The sequence below is a fragment of the Otolemur garnettii genome, unplaced genomic scaffold (genome assembly GCF_000181295.1).
Source record: "Otolemur garnettii isolate 467f Iridium unplaced genomic scaffold, OtoGar3 scaffold00033, whole genome shotgun sequence".
Taxonomy (NCBI): domain Eukaryota; kingdom Metazoa; phylum Chordata; class Mammalia; order Primates; family Galagidae; genus Otolemur; species Otolemur garnettii.
The window spans coordinates 3,928,194-3,949,916 of NW_003852428.1; the positions used below are offsets into that span (position 1 = coordinate 3,928,194).

General features: G+C 34.7%; 1 protein-coding gene across 3 annotated transcripts in view; it reads left to right on the forward strand.

The window, feature by feature from the left end:
- The window catches only part of CDH10 (cadherin 10), a 155,426-nt gene extending 133,983 nt beyond the window's left edge, over positions 1 to 21,443 (forward strand). The window contains exons 7-12 of one of the 3 annotated variants that reach the window (XM_003789535.2): positions 290 to 543; positions 3,792 to 3,928; positions 10,252 to 10,373; positions 15,482 to 15,590; positions 16,554 to 16,805; positions 20,397 to 21,443. In XM_003789535.2, coding sequence (XP_003789583.1) covers positions 290 to 543; positions 3,792 to 3,928; positions 10,252 to 10,373; positions 15,482 to 15,590; positions 16,554 to 16,805; positions 20,397 to 20,887 — 1,365 coding nt within the window. In that variant the 3' untranslated portion in view covers positions 20,888 to 21,443. The remainder of the gene's footprint in view (positions 1 to 289; positions 544 to 3,791; positions 3,929 to 10,251; positions 10,374 to 15,481; positions 15,591 to 16,553; positions 16,806 to 20,396) is intronic. The other 2 variants (XM_023513074.1, XM_023513075.1) reach the window with 2 other exon arrangements.
- Positions 21,444 to 21,723: the final 280 nt, after the last annotated feature.

A 21,723-nucleotide genomic window follows, 5' to 3' on the forward strand; every position in this document is an offset into this window, starting at 1 on the left:
TATTTTTTGTAAATAATTACCACCTTATGAATATCCATCTCAATCTTTCCAAGGTGTAAAATCTCATTTTCATATGTTCCAATGTATTACATGTTCAACATATAAAAAATAAAAGCTGAATCTTAAAAGGTAGATAAATATTATATTATTATTTGCATTACTTTTTAATTTGTAACTAATTAACAACTTTACAGAACTTAAGCAGGGCTTAAAAATCCTGCTGTAACATGGAGGAAACATATCATCTAATTTCCCTCACTCTAATTTAATGATTTATTTCTTTATTCAGCCACTAGACTATGAGAGCCGAAGACTTTACACTCTGAAAGTTGAAGCAGAAAATACCCACGTGGATCCACGTTTTTATTACCTAGGACCATTTAAGGACACCACAATAGTGAAAATCTCCATAGAAGACGTGGATGAACCTCCTGTTTTTAGCAGATCCTCCTATCTCTTCGAGGTTCATGAAGATATTGAAGTGGGCACAATTATTGGTACTGTTATGGCAAGGGACCCAGATTCTATTTCCAGCCCCATCAGGTAATTATGCCTGAGTTTTAAATGAAACGGAGTGGAAGTTAAATACATATGGGGGGTGTGAAATCATATTGAAAGTATTTAGCACACTGAAAGGTCCCAGGGTCTCTCCATGAGATGTGCACACAATGGGAGAGCCCAGGGTTTCAGGTGGATTTCTGGGTGGCCTGGATAAGCTGCATAGTGTGCTTTCCCGTTGCTTGCCCTTTAGGCTGAAACCTGGCTTATATGATCTGATTGTCGTCTTACAGTACTTGCTGCTCTGACCCCTGGTAAAGATCAAGGGCACTAAGTCAACTGTGAGTTTACAGTGCAATGAAATCACTGTTTTTGTGCTTTCAAGTTATTAAACACTATGTGAGGTTGTGGCAAAGAAGTTTTACAGTGAAAAAGAAGGTGATTAAAAGGCTGTACCATGATTATGTTATTATTGTAGAAACTCCCCTTATACTCCAGCCCTCAAAGTGGCAAGTTTTTTTTTTTTTACTCTGTTTTTCTTTCCTACTTCAAAACTATCTCAGAAAGATTAGAATCATTTCTATTTTTTTAGCTTTTCCTTTTTATGGCAGCCTAAAAACACATGACATAAGACACATAAAGATGAAAGACGCAAAATTTTCATTGTCGTTTCTATCGCTTTGAATAAATACAAATATCTACACACAATATTGACCCTCAGAAGGAATGGTGACTTAACTGTTACTCCATCCCGTGTTTGGGATTTCATTTGTTTTCTCAGATCTCAGCAGGCTGATTTGATTTGCCTGTCATTCCACATAAGTCAGTCAAGTGTGAGTTCAGGTGGTTATTCTGCAATTTCTGAGCACACTCTACTGTTACCCTATACAGATACATATGCAGGGAACCTCCAATTCCATGTGCATGGGACTCCAGCTAGACTTGTTAAAAATTCTGTAGGGTCTGCCATTTCTCTGTCAAGTCAGGTATTTTATAAGTATACATAAATTACTCTTTTATTTGTGTAATTTTACAAAGTATGTCCTCTTCGAGTCACATCCAGCATCATAGGCTGCATCAGGGCAGAGGAAACCTGAGTATGGGCACACGGAGAGTTTCTATCTGCCAGAGTGACTTTCCCATAAAGGTCTCTTCCCCAATTCATTTATCTCCATCTAAATTGCTGCATTCCTTGGAATTTTTTTCTTGGAAGCTTTTATAGAATCAATATATGCAATTAATTGGATATAATGCAATTCTCCCTATTAACTAATTGTCAAGCACTTCCTCAGGAGAGATTCTAACTGACTTTAGCAGAGTGTGCTCTGTGCTCTAGATTTTCAAAATTAATTTTTGAAAATATAAAAAAAATTGATGACAAATTAATATCAACTAGCATTATTAAACTGCATATCAAGATATATCTTCATACAATAAATTAGATTTGCTTCCTCCTATAGACTGATGGTTATTATATGTCAAAATATATCTTTGAGTATATAATAAAATAAGTTAAAATATTGAGGATACAGGTCTAGAGATCGGGAGGAAAGTATGCATAATTAATGACTTCATTGTTTACTAAGGTTGATGGATACTTTGTATTAACTTGATGTAGAATGTGGAAATGAATGTTCTTGGATGTTACTCTTTTGATAGTATATGCACACATCTATTCAAAGAAATAAAATAACTTTACTAGTTCTATGTATTATTGGGATGCATCATAAATGCAAATGAAGTCAAATTGTTGTGAAGAATATTAATGCAATAATCAATGAGATTAGCTTAAATGGTACCATGGAAATGATTTTAAAGGGAAAAAATGAAAGTTAATATACATAATTTGACAGTAGAGAGTAGCAGAACATAATTATACTTTCAATTGTATTGGAAAGCAGAGCTGTGATGTCTGTGTATCTTTTAGGTAATGTCACATAATCTTCTAAATTCTGTCATTATTTCTCTGAATAACAAGAAATAATTAAGAAAGAACACACATGAAGTGGATTTGTAAATGTCAGGGATGCATGGTTGGTTTATTTGCATATTGCAACTTTATCTCATATTACCACAGAAGTAGGGGAGCCAATTATTCGCTAAAATGCCAAAGAATTCAGTCATTCTTACTTTCATTTAACAAATGTTTGCAGATCACCTTATCAGATATCAAGGGGTTTCTCAAGCAGTTTATCTATTAGGGAAGAAGATTCAGTATGAGAATTAAATAATATTCATTGAGTAGCTACTATCTTAAAGTGCTTGGTATTTTCATGTCCTATTTTCTGTTTGAAATGTGAGAGGAAATGAATACAATATGGCAAATATAAGAGTGGATGGTACAAGATGCTTTATGACAGAAGGAAGCAATTAACTTCTTTAGATAATCATGAAAGACTACAAGGAGGAGGGGAAATTTATGTTGTGTCTTTCAATAGTAAAATAATTTTGTCAGTTTGTGATGAAATTTAAGAACTATTCTGTGGGTAGAGATACAAGTATTTGCTTTATTTGTGAATGATAAAAACTACAAATGCTTTATTTGTAGTTTGGTAAAGATAATGAGATTTATTTCAACTTCATCAGTGAAATTGATAAACCTAGTGTTCGCCTTTAGAATGACGTTCAACACTGCACTTACCATCACTTTGCACCATAGTTCATTGTTATTTAAAAATACATATAGAATGTATTTGATACAGATATATAAGACTCATGCCCCCCAATTTTCTATTTTTAAAAGATCATGAGTTAAAAGTTATACATTATATAATGATACATGTGATTAAGAAACCGATGCAACCATGAAGCCCATAATAACTTCATGGTGGTTAGCAGGCTTCACCTACACTGTTGAAACTAAAGTCTACAGTTTTCTCACTAATGACAACAGGAAAAAAAAAAAACAGCTTTTGGGAATGATCTTGTGCAATACAGCCTTACAGTTTTTCTTCAGTACAATCCTCAAAGCCAGTGGGTAATGTTATCACTTGTGGCCAAATGCATTGAAGTCAGTTGAATGTTCAGGCCAATAGATAATTATTTTAATAATACAAACATTCTGGAGACTAACATCTTAATGCACAACAATGTGCCAATTGATGCTTTGGGGAATGAGTATGTGTGATGCTGATAAATCAGTTAAATAATCTATATTTTAGTTCAATGCTGTCTTCTTTCTTGCAATTATCAGTGATAAATGTTTGTGTGTGTGTATTCAGCACATTTCACCAATTTCTCCTTCAAAATGTTAATAATACTTCCATGTATTTTTCTCTACCCTGTACATTCAGATTTTCCTTGGATCGGCATACTGACCTTGACAGGATCTTTAACATACATTCTGGAAATGGATCACTTTACACATCAAAACCTCTTGACCGTGAACTATCTCAATGGCACAATCTTACTGTTATAGCTGCTGAAATCAGTAAGATGAATTTCATGTATATAACATATACTTATTTATGTATTGATGTATTGTACATACTTTATTCATATATCTCAATGTATATTCACAGGTTTTAACTTATGTTAAAATAATTTATTTTCACTGCACACATGAAGGGTAATTTTAATCAAAGTTTTTAAAAGACTTTTCAGCACTGACAATGTTTTTTCATTATTTCCTGTGTCTATAGGTATTGCAGAAGAAACAAAATTTTACCTGTTTCTACTGCAGGTTTTGGCTGGGTAATAATTAAATTGGCATTAAAGAGATTAAAGGGAGAAATGCACACCCATTTATATAATTAAAAATTTTACACGGCACAGGAGCCCAAATAAGGAAATGAAGACCGAGGAAGTGCTTTTACGCAGGATGAACAGAGGCAATTGTGGAAAAGTCTATGTAGGTGGAGGGTAAATAGAGAAAATATTTTAACGAGCTCTGTTTGGATAGCATTTTCTCTGCTCCAATTTCCAATCTTTGCTGATAAGAATGTTCCTTTTGTTCTATTATTTTTCCTTGGCATAGAAAGGATATCTTCCATATGAGGATTTTATCTCTTTTCTTCAGGAAGAAAAAGGGTCGGAGAACCCTTCATGTCCTTGCTGCTTTTTTTCTAAATTGCCTTTAGCTCAAAATAATCCTTTTACCAAAGGGATGCGATTGGGGGTGACATATTTTATCACCAGCACCCATAAATCTACATTTCATATTAACCAATAAAAATGTGCTAGAATTATGAACTAAAGGTGTTATGTGAGAAAAATTAAAAGTATTAAATTTGTTGCCTGGAAACTATGAATTATGATTAGTGCTGAATTCTGGGTGCATATTAAACCATGTCATCTTAACAACAAACTTATAGGTAGACACTATTACTTCTCTTTTACAGATGAAGTGGCCAAAGTATATCTCAGTAATCATAGTTAACATTAATTATATGTGCCAGGTATCATTCTTAAATTTTTAAAGTTATTTTCTCCTGATAATATTATTATTATTTGCACTTCACAGAGAAGTAGTAAGGTTCTGAAGATTTCAGTAACAAAATAGGGAATAGCAAAACTGGGATTTGATATGATTTATTTAGAGTCAATACTTAATTCGATTCTAAATTTATAACATTAATCCAACTAGAAATTGGCAGGGCCTAGATTCAAAACCATGTCTGTCTTGCCCATACATAGTGTTAGCTACATAATCAGTGGAGTTTGTTGGAAAATTAAAATGTCAGGCAGCATGTTAACAAAAAATAAGATATTTCGGATGGCAACAGAAGAGCCTTACACAAGGCTGGGACCTTCTAAGAGTGAAGCTCTGTGCACCTGCTCAGTTCACATGCCCCAGCATCAGTCTGGCCGCACACACACCTGCAAACCTGTTCATGCTTTGTGCACAGGACTAGAGCAAGTCTTGAACTGTTCTACAAAGTAGCAGTAAGTAGGGAAGGAATCATGGTGAGAAACTAAGTCCACAAATTCTAGATCTGAAATACTAAGCTGAATCCACAAACACTTACCAAGGTCAAGTTATTTGAAGTAATCTTTAAAGGTTTTCGAAGGCAAAGCATTGAGGCTGAATCACCAAGTGTCTCAAAAGGACAGAACTAGGTTAGGCAGATCACCAACAATGCATTCAAAGTCTGAGATAAAGTAATAGATTTAGCTATTTTTTCCTGAAATCTGCCTCTGAATACAGATTAAACCCAAATAATCCATTTTTCCCCATAGTGAGATATAAATGGCTGTGCCTTTTAAGGCTAACTAAAGTTGTTTGAGTTTTTCTTTTAAGGAAAGATTTTATTTCTATGTCTGTATCTGTATCTCCATAGTTAGATGCACCCAACATGATCCAATCTGGTCATTTCAGAACCATGATTATGCTCCCTGCTTGATTCGAGGTCCTCATTCAAGCCCAGTGAGCTAGGAATGCATTTTCCATTTCAGATACTTTGAGAAATTTAACTTCTAAAGCTAGTCGAAGTAATTACGATTCTGTAAAAAGCTAAGCCAATTACTTCTTTTTAAGATCTAAACCTATTTTGGGTCCTTAAATGAAATCAATCTCTGGAGAAACTACTGAAAATGCCTACCTGCCAAACTACAAGCAGTCAGGGGCCCATTATGCTGTTCTGGGTATTAAATGCAAAGAGGATGAGAGGGAAACAGGATGCAGAGAACCGTTACTCCGAGTCTTTAAACACTGGTTTGATGGTGTATTATACACCAAGCCCTGAGCACAGCAAAATGCCATATAAGTGTCCTGCTCACCAACATGTGCCCAGGCCTTGCCTCTACCCATTCATTCTATACTCCAGAGCAATATAGAACATCACATGGCTCCCGGTAATTATTTAGTGCATTATACCATAAAGTAACTTCTCTTTTTCTTCAAAAAAAAAAAGAAGAAGAAGAAGAAAAAGAAAGAAAGAAAATACTTCACAGTGCCATGTGTGGAACAGAAACAGCTAAAATTAAGGTCACAACCAATGACTTAATAATAACCTTGGGATTTTAGAACACATTTGTTATAGACACCAAAGAGTTCCCCTAACCATCCCTGAAAATTGAACTATAATCATTGCAATATATTCTGAGAACAGTGGAGCAAAGTTTAGGACTAAAGGACTCCATTATCTATTCCTATTCCTTATTAGTGGAAATCCTTACCCTAAACAGGTAAAAAAAAAAAAAAAAAAAAAATTTACATCTTTCTAAAGGCTGGGATTTCCATATAATGATTTGAATTTTCTGTATTTGGTGGTATGAAAAAGCCTATGGGTACACAAGCATGCTTCACCTTAGGCCATACATTTTAAGATCCTTTATTACTAATACACTCTTGCTACAGTAGTTTCCCTGAAGGACTCTGATGGAGATTCAGGTGGTAAATACATGCTTCCTGCTATTCTGTGAGATTCCTCCTCGGGATGCTTTATACCTTTATTTATACATAAACTGCAGCATCTGCCAGCAACAAGATTAGGGTAAGCACCGTTTTTTGAATAGTTGACTCCAGGCCTGGTGCTTTACAAAGCACATTCATCCCTGTGGATTTAGCTTTTGATCAGAAGAGCCTTGAGTTATTTGTAAAGAGGGTGGAGAATCTCCATATTGTGCTAGGGAGGGGCTGACGATGCAATTTTCTTAGGGATAAAACTTTTCTCTCTTTTGGCTTCTGTGGCATAGTTCGAACGTGTATTGCTACCAACAGGAGTTATTATTATGTCAAGGCTTTCTATTGAAAGTAAATATTTTGTGTAGGTCCACTCACTACATCAATAGGTTAACAAGCACGGGCTAGAATATACGGGAGAAGCAGACCTTCCCACTCTTCTCCATCGCAGTAAGCAACGAGGGATAGAAGGTCCATTTGCAGGTGACCATCAGGCCTCTGGGTGTCAGCAAATAGTTTGAGGAGGTAGAAAAATAATGGGATAGCATTTTTCTGCTTTTTTCCTGTCCTCTTCATTTCCCGAAGTCACCCCTCTTCAGACTCATGAACTACGGGAAAACTACTGAACACATTTTTATTGTATGGTGGGAAAGAGCATAAGCTCTTAAGTGAGGAGTGAATGGAGAAGATAAAAAGAGTGATATGGAAGATGATAGTGAGGACAGGAGTTCACCATTACTGAGCACTAATGGTCAAACTGAAATGTTCAAAGAACTTTTGTGCATTAGCTTATAATTTCTCAAATAATTCTATGATACATATTGGAGGATCTACTTTTATTTGTATTGAGTAAACTCAAGTATTGGAGAGGTAAATTGGCCACAGGAACACAGTGAATGATTGGTGGACTTGAGAATCCAAACAGCTCAGCATGGGCGGTGCCTGTATTTCAGTGAGTAGGGCGCTGCCCAACATACGGAGGGTGAGGGGGTTTGAACCTGGCCCCAGCCAAACTACAACAAAAAAATAGCCAGGCGTTGTGGCAGGTGCCTGTAGTCCCAGCTACTCGGGAGGCTGAGGAAAGCAAATTGGCTAAGCCCAAGAGCTGGAGGTTGCTATGAACTGTGACACCACAGCACTCTACCAAGGGTCACAAAACGAGACTCATCTCTAAAAAAAAAACCAGCTCAGCTTGACTCCAGGGCCTGAACTCTTAAGCACCTGATGCTCTAGCGTGTGGACAACAATATATGAGCCAATGTGACATTAAACCTGACACCTAGATGAATCTATGTGGGTTAAGAAGACTGAAGTAAATTAAAAGGAGTCTTAAAGAAAGAGGATGCATTTTAAATGACCTCTTGGAGAAAGGAAGGAAAGGTTAACAGACTTCACACGGCTTTAGAAATCTGTCTTCCTTTAAACTATTTTGGCCTTGTAAGTATATCCCAGATGAATAATCAATTCTTTTTTTTTTAATTAATTTTTTTTTTTTAATTTTTGCTTTCAATTTCAGCTGGCTTACAGGTATCATACTTCGAAGTTTGTTTTTTTTTTTTCTTTCTTTCTTTCTTCCTTTAGCAATTCTCTTGCCCTTTGCCTCCCAAGTAGCTGGGATTACAGTGCCCACCACAATGCCTGGATCCTTTTTTTTTTTTTTTTGTAGAGATAGGGTCTCACTCTGGCTCACTCCAGCTCATGCTGGTCTTCTGCTGGTCTTGAACTCAGCTGAGCTCAGGCGATCCACCCGCCTTGGCCTCCCACAGTGCTGGGACAACAGGCAAGAGCCACCATACCTGGCATGAATAATCAATTCTTACATACTATTTTTTAAAAGTGCTAATTTCATTATTTATTGACAGTGCAATTAGGTAGAGAGAACAAGACCAGCTATTAATTCTTCTGGGTAGTGATGTACTCTCTAAAATATATTGTATGTGACAATATATTTTACTTTTGTAAATGGAAATAATTTAGATAGAATTAAAAAGTCCATATAAACTTTACAAGAGTAAATGACATTACCCATACCCAAGCTGGTAGAGACTATTTAATCCAATTGCTCCCGTCCCTCAGCTCATCTGCCACTGTTTTGTTTTCAGCTAATTATCTCCTTTCTCCTCTTACATTGCTCTTCAGCTTCACTTTGTTGAAGTTCAAACAAAAGTTTAACTTTATTCAAGACTGAGAAATTGGTGTCATAAACACTGATGAAGATAACTCGAACTTGAAATGTAAACTCTCTTTCATATCTCACTCAGTGCCTAGAAAAATCCATAATGAAGACAGTGCAATTAAACCATACATGGCTTGTTATTCAAAGCTTAGCAAAATAAAGAGGCATTTATGTCTTTAAATATCACTTACGAATCAAAACAATTTGAAAACGCACCTTTTTGTGTGAAAATTTGATGCTCAAATTTTAGCTTTTGTAACAAAAAATATGTAACTAATGTGTCCATTCTTATCCATGAGCTAATTTGGGAACAATAAATTATTACCAAAAATCAGACTGGATTACTGAAATAGTACCCATAGTGACTATATGAAATAATGAAAAAGGCTCGGCGCCTGTGGCTCAAGCGGCTAAGGTGCCAGCCACATACACCTAAGGTGGCGGGTTCGAATCCAGCCCGGACCCGCCAAACAACAATAATGGCTGCCACGAAAAAATAGCCGGGCGTTGTGGCGGGCGCCTGTGGTCCCAGCTACTTGGGAGGCTGAGGCAGGAGACTTGCTTGAGCCCAGGAGTTGGAGGTTGCTGTGAGCAGTGAAGTTATAGCACTCTACCCAGGGGGACAGCTTGAGGCTCTGTCTCAAAAAAAAAAAAGAAATAATAAAAGAACCTTTATATTGCATTGTAAATTTTCTACCCAATAGTAAAATATGTAGCAATATTTTAAAATTTTCAAAAGAAGATTTGAAATTAACCATTGGAATAGATTTTAATGTAAAAGTAGTTGAGGGGAGGTATGTTTTATTATTCAACTACCACTTAGAAACTAGTAACATTAGTTACTAATTTATTTAAAGATAATTCTTCATTCAAAAAATAGGTGATTATTAAATGATATAATAATGAATACTAAGAATTTAATAAATATTTGTTTCCTTTATATACTTGAACAGTAAGGACACAAATAGAATATGAATCCAATTATATTGGCTTGTGGTTCTAACTTGATTCTCCAAAATAATAATAGTACTCTTGTGTCCAGTAATAACTGAATTCATGGCTACTTAATTAGGCTCCGCAGTCATTTTCTTTATTGCATTTGCTCATTATGTTAGTAGAATGAATGCAACGCTTATTTGTATGTGAGCACTTAATAGCCACAAGATGCCTATATAAATTAAATCTAATGCACAAATGTGTCTTCCTAAACAAAATTTTCCTTCTCCTTTTCTAGACAATCCCAAAGAGACTACTCGTGTGGCTGTTTTTGTGAGAATTTTAGATGTTAATGACAATGCCCCACAATTTGCTGTGTTCTATGACACTTTTGTATGTGAAAATGCCAGACCAGGACAGGTGAGTACCTCCAGGGTTGAATACAAGGGAAGATGTTAGCTAAGGGTGAAGTATTTTTTTCACAAACTTGAGAGAAGTGAATCATCAGAGAGACAGAAGCACTGATATACAGTCTCACTAATAAAACTTGAAAAAAACCTATCACGAGAAAAATAAAGTAGTTCAAAAATAAACATAAAGAAAAACCTCTGACGGATCTTGTTAAAAATGAAAAGATTTAAAATAGCAGTATACCAGGTTTTGTATTTCCTTTGTGAAAGTTCTAATGTGAAGAGAAGATTTTATGATTGCCACAGAAATGGAGGTATAAGAAATAATAATGTTTAAAAATTTCCAAAATATAAACAAACACCTAAAATTACTACTGTACCATTAAGTAAATATTGATGACTGCTAGAGAGATGGAAAATGAAAGTTGGGGAAAATCCAGAGCCGTATATATGCAAGCAGCAGAACAGCTAATCAATATTCAGATGTATGCAAATGTGATTTTGAAGCCGGGCAGCAGAATTGGCTCCCTGGCCTTATACATCGCCTTTCATCATTACAGCACACACAAAGTGCTTAATGACTTGGTGTTAGCCCTTTGAAACATTTTCTTACATCAGCTTTGTTTATAATTCTTTAAGTCGTTTCCTCAGTGGACTCATTTTGTTGATTGAAAAGCCCCAGTGTATATGGCTGAAAGAAATGCTCTTAATTGGTTTGAGTGCTATCTTCACAGAAGGAAGCTGCATGTTATAAATAATAATTGGGAATCAGATGTGTTTTATTAAAGAAAGAGGAGCCATCAGAAAGTTGTATTGTGTTTTGACATAATTTGATGCTCTTTATAAACATCAATGTCATTGTTACATTTTTATGCAAATTATATTGTGGAATAACTCAAATTCGTCCTTTTGAAGATTCTAACAGGAATTCAATAGTCTGTCTATTGTTTGAAAATGGTAAAATTGCTGCAATTGGATTCATTTTTTTTTTACTTAAAAATGTTATGGAAATGTTTAATTTGGAATATTTAAATGACTTAGCTGCTTCCCACTTACTTCTTAATGAAACAGTGCACACCCCAAAAATACCATTCCAAATAGTCCTGGGCTTGGCAGGCTCAGCATGATATAAGCTGAAGTCTTTTCTCTAAGAGATAAATTATCCACTTTGCTACTGCGGCATGCACTGCTCTCTTCTTTGGTTATTCTATTTGATTTTCAAAAGATATCTTTTCAGAGCATTTGATTCATTATGAATACTGATTTACAAATGTATTCAAAATACACAAAATAAGGGATTGTGCTTGTTTATTTTCCTTTTGCTTATTTTCTTTGTAACTAGAGCTGGCTCAGTAACTTATTCACACTTTTTTGGACATTTAAAAAATAGTTGGCACAGTAAAGGAAAATAATCAAATAAAATGTGATTTTTATGAATTATGTGTTAGCCTTTTTTGACCAATTTGATGGGAAGAACATGGTAAATCATTTTTGTTGAGTTGCCTGCATGTGCAATAACCTCAAATACTAGTTATTTTTAATAAGACCAGTTTGTTAGATGTCACTTTGATCTCAGAGGCTGAAAAAAAATGCCTGGTTTAATGGAGACCGTTAAAATATATTTAATGATGGAAATCTAGGTTATGACATTCCAGCAGTCAGACTCAAAGTGGTTATCTGAGAAAGTTGTTCTTCACTGACCCTTTTTAAAAATTCATTTCTTAATTTGATATCTCCTCCTAGGAAGGTAGGAGCATGTTTGATCTACTGAGTGTGCTTTAGTCATTTATTTTTTGTTTGTTTGTTTGTTTGTTTTTGAGACATAATCTCACTTTGTTGCCCTTTGTGGAGTGCAGTGATGTCACAACTCACAGCAACCTCAAACTCTTGGGTTCATGGGATCCTCTTGCTGGAGCCTCCCAAGTAGCTGGAGCTACAGGCACCCACCACAACATCTGGCCGCTTTTTAGAGATAGGGTCTTATTCTTGTTACAGAATGGTCTCAAACTCCTGAGCTCAGGCATTCCACCTGTCTCAGCCTCCCAAAGTGCTAGGGTTATAGACGTGAGCACCCTTGCCCAGCCTGCTTTAGTTATTTATAGACTGTTTTAACCCACTCAGTACTTTTCTAAACTAAGTGATCTTTAAGAGTAGCACTTAGAACAACATGGGAAATAATTCTATTCATCTGGTGTGTGGGGGAAATGAAGAGGCAGAAATAAACGAATTGCCATCCTCCTCCTTCCTTTTTTCTGTTCCCTGTTCCTACCTATTCCCTGATCTAAAGGCAGAAGAATTTCCTTATTGGAAAAGATATAATCTGAAGCTGAAGTATTATTGATAATCCCTCTTGACTTGAAATAGGCTACTTGACTTTTCACATTTTCCATCTCAGAGAGAGAAAGAGAGAGAGTTAAGGGACTTCAAAAGAAGAGGGGAGAGAGGACAACCTTTTTTTTTTTTTTTCATTTTTCCTAATTCACACCTATTTCTTCAGGCAACAAAATATATTTTGATATGTTTTTTAATATCTATGTGAAGGAAATAACATTTGAATCTCAAAAATTTCCCAAGAAGTCTCCCCAAGGAGGGATGGTGCTTATAGTTACTTATTCACAGTATCTATCTAATCAACTTAACAAACCAAATATCAACTAATAACAAATATCAAAACAAATAGCAACTAAGCTTTTGTCAAATAAAAAGTATTTCATTACATATTTTCCATAGAACAATGTTTATTATTTTCCTAACAAATGAAAAGTGTGCATGTTATTAGAGCAAAAGTAGTTTCTCTTCATAAATTTTAATCCATTGTTTCTGTAGTCTTTCTACAGAAAAAAAAAAAAAAAGAAAGAAACTAAATGTATTAAAACTTAATAACCAGGCCAGGTGTGGTGGCTCACTCCTATAATCTTAGCACTCTGGGAGGCCAAAGCTGGTGGATTGACTGAGCTCACTATTTGAGACCAGCCGGATCAAGGGTGAGACCCTCTCTCTAAAAATAGCCAAGTGTTGCAGTGGCTGCAGCAAGAGAATCATTTGAGCCCAAGAGTTTGAGGTTGCTGTGAGCTATGATTTTACAGCACTCTACTGAGGGTGACAAAGTGAAACTCTGTCTAAAAACAAACAAACAAACAAAAACCTAATGACCAGATATTCTATATCGTATCTCTCTAATACAGATACTCTATTGTAACATTAAGTATATTAAAATTAATTCATTATTCTTCACTCTGTTATACTACACAGTATGATCATTCAAACACCCCTTAAGTTAATTTAAGGTAATTTTATTATAGCCCAGTGAAAATAAAAATTAGTTACATTATTGCTCTTCTCTACATGTCCAAAATGAATACTGTGTATCGTTAGTTTTTGTTTCTATGTTTGGTGACAATCCCTTTTATTGGAAATGGATCAAAATGAGTTTGTCTCCAAAAGGAGCAAAATAGTGGTGCTCACAGAGAGCCAGGAAAAATAGTTTTTATCTATTCCTCTTTTCCAACATCTGATTTCTATCCCAAGTCTTTATGGAAAGGGAGACTAGACTGAGAGGTAAATTCTAGACATGAAGAAGTTGGACATTACAAGTCAATTTATGGTGGGAGAGGAAGAAAAATGATCTTGTAAAGGGAGGAAGTGCTCGATCTGCAGTAGAGAAGTCTTGGGTCATAACAATATAATAGGATCTAGATTCTGCAGCTTGTGATTCTCCTTCGTATCATCAACATGCGTTTAACTTCTTTTTAATATTCAATAAAAGCATGTCAATTGATCACCTGTCTTCAAATCAGTAGAGCTGCAATCTTTGATTAAAATATATATTTTGTTGATATTTATGAAAATCTTGGTAATTTCTTACATGTAAAGATGTAGCCATTTGTTTTAAGAAATGTATAATGTGGAGCCATAAAAACAAGTTGAGTTTGTAGTTTGTAAATTAATTTTGAGACAAAATATACAGGTGAAAATGTCAATTTGTTTCGAGATACTTTAGTTTTTATTTTAAAAGATCCTTCGCTCATCTACATTTCAATCATTTTGTGTGCCTGTGTGTGAACATTAATGTGTTAAACTTAATGCTTAAGAATTTCCATTAGTGTACTATCTTTCTAGCTGTTCTTCCATTTATGTCCTTTTCCTCTTCAATATATTTTTAATAAATCATTATGTAAAAAAGAAATCCTATAGAGTCTACTTGACAGGCAAGAAATCCATCAACAAGTGAAGTAAAACTTCTTAACTGGGATTACTTAACATTATTTTGACCTTTTGGGTTTAATGCATTCGTATATTAATATTCTCTTTCAGATTTTCATAATTCTTGTCTGTATTTAATCTTAAATTACAATTAAATTCAGTCAAGTGGTTACTTTGCTGTATTTTAAACATGTTTTGGTATTTTAAAATGATTTTAAGTTTTAAATTATGCTTGCTGCTTGTTTCCAAACAATAAACATATATCTTAGTCTGGTCTAATTATATTTCTTGTATCATCTTGAAATAAGTGGTTGGAGTTGTAATTAAACAGCCTAGTACCTCAAATTTGTCACAATTATATTTTTGAAATTCAACATAGATGCAAGTGCAAATGAACTGAACTGTTACTGCTAAAGTAGATAATAATGTAAGACTTTCTTCTAAAAAGTAATATATAATATTACCTGAAAAATCTCTACATATCTTGAATATTTTTCATTTTATTTTTAGGAAAGAGCAAAGCTTTAGTCACAGTAAAAGTTTTTCTGACATTAGACAAACTCCACTAGACAGATCAATATGTACATAGATATAAAATAACTTATTCAAGTACTATTTGCAAATCAATAAAAGTCCCTAAAAATATAAAATATTTTCATTACCATTTTGAAGAAAAGGGTAATATCCAAAATAGAGATGAGAGACAGAAAGGGAGAGAGAGAGAGAGATCATTACAATCAAAGTAAAAAGAAAAAACACAAATTAACTCAAATTAAATATACATGCAACAAGGGGGCAAATCAATTACATGCTTAAAAAACTTTAGACAAAATGAAGATGTTAAAAAATTACATATTCTAAGAAAATTATACCCATAGATGTTTGATGATGACATATTTTTTCCCTTTTCTACAGCTTATACAGACTATAAGTGCTGTAGACAAAGATGACCCTTTAGGTGGGCAGAAATTTTTCTTCAGTTTAGCTGCTGTCAATCCAAACTTCACTGTACAAGATAACGAAGGTAAATTTTAAGACTTGTTCATTATGATTTAAGATGACGTTACCAGGAAATGTCCTCTAAAATAACTATTACAATATAGACGCTGTAATAGTTTCTTGATCTGAGTTATAAAATTGTATTTTAATCAGAAAAATAATGATATATTATTGTAGTGTCTTTCACAATGTTTATTTTATGCTGTTCTATTTAAAATAAAACACATGAAAGAGATCTCTCTATGGATGCTGAAAAAACATTGAGACTGAAATGTTAAAAAGGTTGGAAGTAGTCACTGGCTACAACAACAACAACAACAAAAAATCAGCCCTGTTGGTAATGAATGAATGACTCAGTGAGACTCTTAGGCAAACTTTGATGAGATTTAGCTGTGGCAGATTCACCAAAGCTCCCTGGGCACAGAATAAGAGTAAGACAAATGAGAAGTAACCTCACAGGACTACATACAAAGGCATTGTTGCAATGGCAAAAATTATGGCTCTTGAAGGTTTTTGACTTTATTATCGATTTAAACAAATATAAGACTACTTAAAATTTACCCAACCTCATTTTTCTTCATGAATATTAATGTGTGTTCTCCGTGCGTGTGAGCACACACACCGGCATCTGGAGATGAAAAAGCATTTATGATGTTTGGTACGCCAGAAGGTTTTCTGAAAACTGAAAAACAGCATCTTATCATCTAAGGGGTCTTGGTGAATGATTCACTTATAAAAACAATCACTGTTTTGAAAACAGTATCGAGGAATTATGTGAAAACTTAATAAACAATCCATAGTATTAGATTTCTCAAATTAATTTATGTCATCTACATAGTAATTGCATTGTGCGTATCTTATTTAAAAACTGCATTGTGCAGTTTTATATTTTGCATCAACCCTGGATCATATATGTCAAACCATGGTTATTAGGTTGAGACAAACTTACCATCCCAAACCATTTTTAATATTTCAAATTTTATTTTAGATAATACTGCCAGAATTTTAACCAGAAAAAATGGATTCAATAGACATGAAATCAGTACTTACCTCTTGCCTGTGGTGATATCAGACAACGATTACCCCATTCAGAGCAGCACGGGGACGCTGACCATCCGGGTGTGCGCTTGCGACAGCCACGGTAACATGCAGTCGTGCAGCGCCGAGGCCCTGCTGCTCCCAGCCGGCCTCAGCACCGGGGCGCTGATCGCCATCCTGCTCTGCATCATCATTCTGCTGGGTAAGAAAGGAACTTTAGAGCAAATGGAACATTTTCTAGACTTCCTACCACGTTGTGTTTTTAAATAAGAAAAGTGGCTATTTAAATACTCCCCCCCCTCCATAGTAACCCTCGGTTTGAAGACAAACATGAGCTATGGAGTATTGTTTATATTAACGTATTTCATTTGCTCAGAATATATAAGAATATAAGAATTTTATGGTAGTAGTGATGGGACTTGACTTCTTGGGACCTAGGATTCATTCAGATGTGAATTCAAATACGCAAAAACACCAGTCTGTCTTTCACTCCAATATATTAAACAAAGGAAAAGGAAAGAACAATGATGCAAAATGGCTTTGTAGGAACTTGCAAACTTGAGATGGGCAGTTGCAATTCTTGCTAGCCAAGTGGAGTGTTCTAATGGAATTATGTTTTTCGAAGCTTAGATCCAATGAACAAGTGGAGGAAGAAGCTTAGAAGGCCAGTGCCCCCACTATTTACTGCTGACCCGTTATTGCTCTCCGGAATGCCCTAACAGCAGAATCTTGGCATTGTTTGTTTCCAATCATCTGCCCAACCTCCTATACAGGAGTAGAGGAGGAGCTGAAGGAGTTGGAGGAGAGTAGTGGGGTCCTAACCTTCAACTCCAGAAATTGCACATTAGCAGATCTCAGTAAGACTAATCCAACAAAGAGTAAAGTTAACTTTTGTTAAAATGCCAATTGAAAAACTTGAATTGCAATGAGGCCCTTCCCACAGGCATTCCTTTACTCAATTACTGCTAAATTTTTATACTGACAAAATAAAGTTAAATAAAATGACTCAACCTTCATTGCAAGTTTCAAAATAATGCTGACAAGAATAAATAGTAGCAATTTATTTTATTTTATTTATTTATTTTTTGAGACAGAGTCTCACTATCTTGCCCTAGGTAGAGTGCCATGACATCACAACTCACAGCAACCTCAAACTCTTGGGGTTTAGTGATTCCTTTGCCTTGTCCTCTTGTAGTAGCTGGGACTACAGGTGCCTGCCACAATGCCTGGCTGTTTTTGTGTTGCAGTTGTCATTGTTGCTTAGCTGGCCTAGGCTGAGTTTGAACCCACCAGCCTTGGTGTTTGTGGCCAGCGCCGTAACCACTGTGCTATGGCCACAGAGCCAATAGTAGCAATTTTTATAATTGTGAAAAGAGAGACAGGTTTTATGTGAAGTTAGGACACACAACCACAAATGGATTAAAGCAACGTCATCATTCTATATAGAATTTAGTTATTTCCACTTTACTTTACAGAACATTTCATTTTTCTAATTTTATGATGGCGTATATACACTGTAGCTCTATGTTTAAATAATTAGTCATGACAGATAAATCATTAAATGTGTGTATGACATGGACAATTCTAGGTTAGATTTTTCTGTAGTTCAGGAAATGAGAACATGCCCATTTAAAACATAAGAGTAAGACAAATGAATAAGAGACAGAACAAGACTTTTCCAAGTACCATAAAGAAAAATAAACTTGATTTTATTTATTAGAATATGTGAAAATTGATAAAATTTAATTTTCATAATCTGACTTGCCATAAATACAATAAACATACCAAGGAAAGCTAACAAATATGCTTTGTAGTAATTGAATCATAATTGCAAATATGAATAATATAAATATTTATTTGGGAGATTAATGTCTTAAATTATATAGAAAAAATACTTATTAGAAATGGAAGTCTCCAGCAAGAATAATATTAGTAGTAGCAAGTTTTATTGTGTTTTCTGGGTCAGACTCTAATTAGCATTTTACCACAAAAACATGTTTTAATTTGACAAAAAGCATGGAGTATTTATGATTATTATCTTCATTTCACACACAATGAAACTGAAAGTAAGAAACATTCAAAACATTTTATAAGGTCTCCAAGTTTCTGGATGGCTGAGCCAAGTTATCTTGCTGTTAATCACTGTACAGACAGATTTCCAATCAAAAAGCTTATTTCCATTTTTTTTCTTACGATGGCTGGATGCAGGGCTCACTATCTTGCATCTTCGTGGAAAAATATTAAAACAGCCTTTTACCTGGTTTTTGTTTCCCCAAAGAATGATAACTCGGTTTTATAACCTAGAACAAATTTACTTTGAACTGATTTGAACTAAAAGTCCAATTAATTTAACCTAAATTTACATTAGGTTAAAATTATTTGCGTGAGTATTCCTGTGAACCTAATCAAGAAACATTGTATCTAACATTTTAAGAAGCAGGGAAATGAACTTGGACTTGGAGCCAATCTTAATAAATTTCCATTATCCTCACTATTAGATTTTTACTGAATAAGATCGATTAATAAGAAACAATCTGAGGCCTACAAGCTTTATAACATTTTTTATGTTTGAATAGACACATGAATTTATGCAAAATAAAATGTCATATTTTCTCAAAAACTTAAGGAATACATTTTAGCAGCCTGCCTATTTAGCTTTTAATCACTTTAACTCAAAGAACAACTTATGAATATATTAGAACTTTTTATGTAGCATTAAAAATGTTCTTTGCTTTCTTTCACATAAAGTTGAAGACAAACTAGTATAAGGCTTTGATGTGTATATATCATGTAAGATTTTCCATTTCTTTTCCCCGTCTAATGAAATTCCCATTTGTTTCTTAATTTTAAAAGCTGAAGACAAAAATATTTGGGGATAATAAATAGAGATGAGAAACTCTAATGCAATTAGAGGAATCTGGTATTAGTTTTTTTCCTGTCATTTCTGCTATTATCATTATTATGACTATTAACACCATTTTTATATTGTTGATATTTTATCCATAGAAATGGGAAAATATACTTTCTCAACAATACACCTTTACACATGTGGATCTCAATTTTTTTTAAGATACCTCTAGCCAAGTTTCATACATATATTTTGTAGTTAGTTCAATGTAGTAATTTAACAATTTTGGTGGGAGGAGGTCTCATGCAAGATATATATTTCCATGGAAAACCTCATAAATTTCTAAATCCATCTAATGTCCAGATAACTGTTCTTTTCCCAGTATTAAGGCCTTCCTTTAATAAAGTAAGAAAAAAACTGTGCAAATCCATCACCAAATCTATGTAATATAAATCAATTCTCAATATCTTCTGCAGGACATTGCTTTTTAATAATATACAGGATGTGAAAAAAAAAGTGAACATATTTTTACCCTTTTCAATTGCCTTATTTGGCACCGACTTCAACTTTGTGTATTTTTTTTATATACCATCCTATGTTCTTATTTAATGCAAAAGATAAATGTTGTCTGTATCATGAGGAATCATCTTTAAACACTTCGTAGATGAACAAAGTTTAAGTTGCCATGTTTGGGGATTATTCCATTAGAATTTATTCTGTTTAAAAATAAATTAGAAACACGGATCATAAGCACTAACCACCTGGCAAAACCCTTAACAACCTCCTCCCCTAAGCCCCCCAAACTGTGGAAGTGCAAAGCGGTTCTTCAATTCTAACTGTTATAAAAAGCCTCGGTAACGCAAATGCTTTTATAATTCTTGCCTCCACTCATTATCTGTGGTGTCTGGAGTGAAGCTCTAATGTACCTTCTTGTCTTTTTTCAAGTTATAGTAGTACTGTTTGCAGCTCTGAAAAGACAACGAAAAAAAGAGCCTCTGATCTTGTCCAAAGAAGACATCAGAGACAACATCGTGAGCTACAACGACGAAGGTGGCGGAGAGGAGGACACGCAGGCCTTTGACATTGGCACCCTGCGGAATCCTGCTGCCATCGAGGAGAAAAAGCTCCGGCGAGATATTATCCCCGAAACGTTATTTATCCCGAGAAGGACTCCCACAGCTCCGGACAACACGGACGTCCGAGATTTCATTAATGAAAGGCTGAAAGAGCACGACCTGGACCCCACGGCACCTCCCTACGACTCCCTGGCCACCTATGCCTACGAAGGAAATGATTCCATCGCCGAATCTCTGAGCTCCTTAGAATCAGGTACTACTGAAGGAGACCAAAACTATGATTACCTCCGAGAGTGGGGCCCTCGGTTTAATAAGCTAGCGGAAATGTATGGTGGCGGAGAAAGTGACAAAGACTCTTAACCTAGGGTCTGTGTTCTGTTCAGACAAGACCAAGTAACTTGATCCACGCTGTCTCCACTTTTCACGATATTTGATATTCAGGAGAATTTTCCTGCCACTCAGCACAATTTGTTCTCATTTACTTCTTAATTTGTTCATTAATTACATTAATTCTTTCCTGTAGGATGTCTCACGGAATATATATGACATTTTATTTAATCACTTCCAAGAGCCAAAGCTATGGAAATTCAGTGTTGTCCATCTTAGTAAATAAAAGATCATTTCAAAAGCGTGAACAGGATAGTTCTTCCTTAAGCAACCTCACAAACAAACCGCTTCTGTTACATACACGTCCTCCCCTTGCAAATGAAGCTTTTAAAAAGGTGAAGAAACATTTTAAGGTATATCCTGTTCTGTACATGAAATTTAAAAAATGTACATGTGGTGTTAGTAGGTGTGATATGCAACCTGGTATACAAATGTTTGTGCAATTTCATTTCATCAAATTCTATCTGCTAATGTTTTATATTTATATTTTTGTATTTATTTTTAAAAAATAAACCAGTTTTTACAACTACCTTGTCTCCAGTTTGTTTTTTTTTCTTTAAGGCTATCTCCATGAATTAAAGATCTTGACACAGAATTACATTGTATCCATCTCTATATGTATATGTGTGTGTCTATGTATATACAGATAAGAACATAGTGTCCTTATATTAGTACTGAAAGCTCCAACCAAATTAATATGATTGAAGTAAGAATTATTTTTCAAATGAGTCTTTTTATGCTGTGAGATGTGAAAAACTCTTCATATTAAAAATAATAGTCATTTGTAGAACACATAAAAGTTTTTGTCA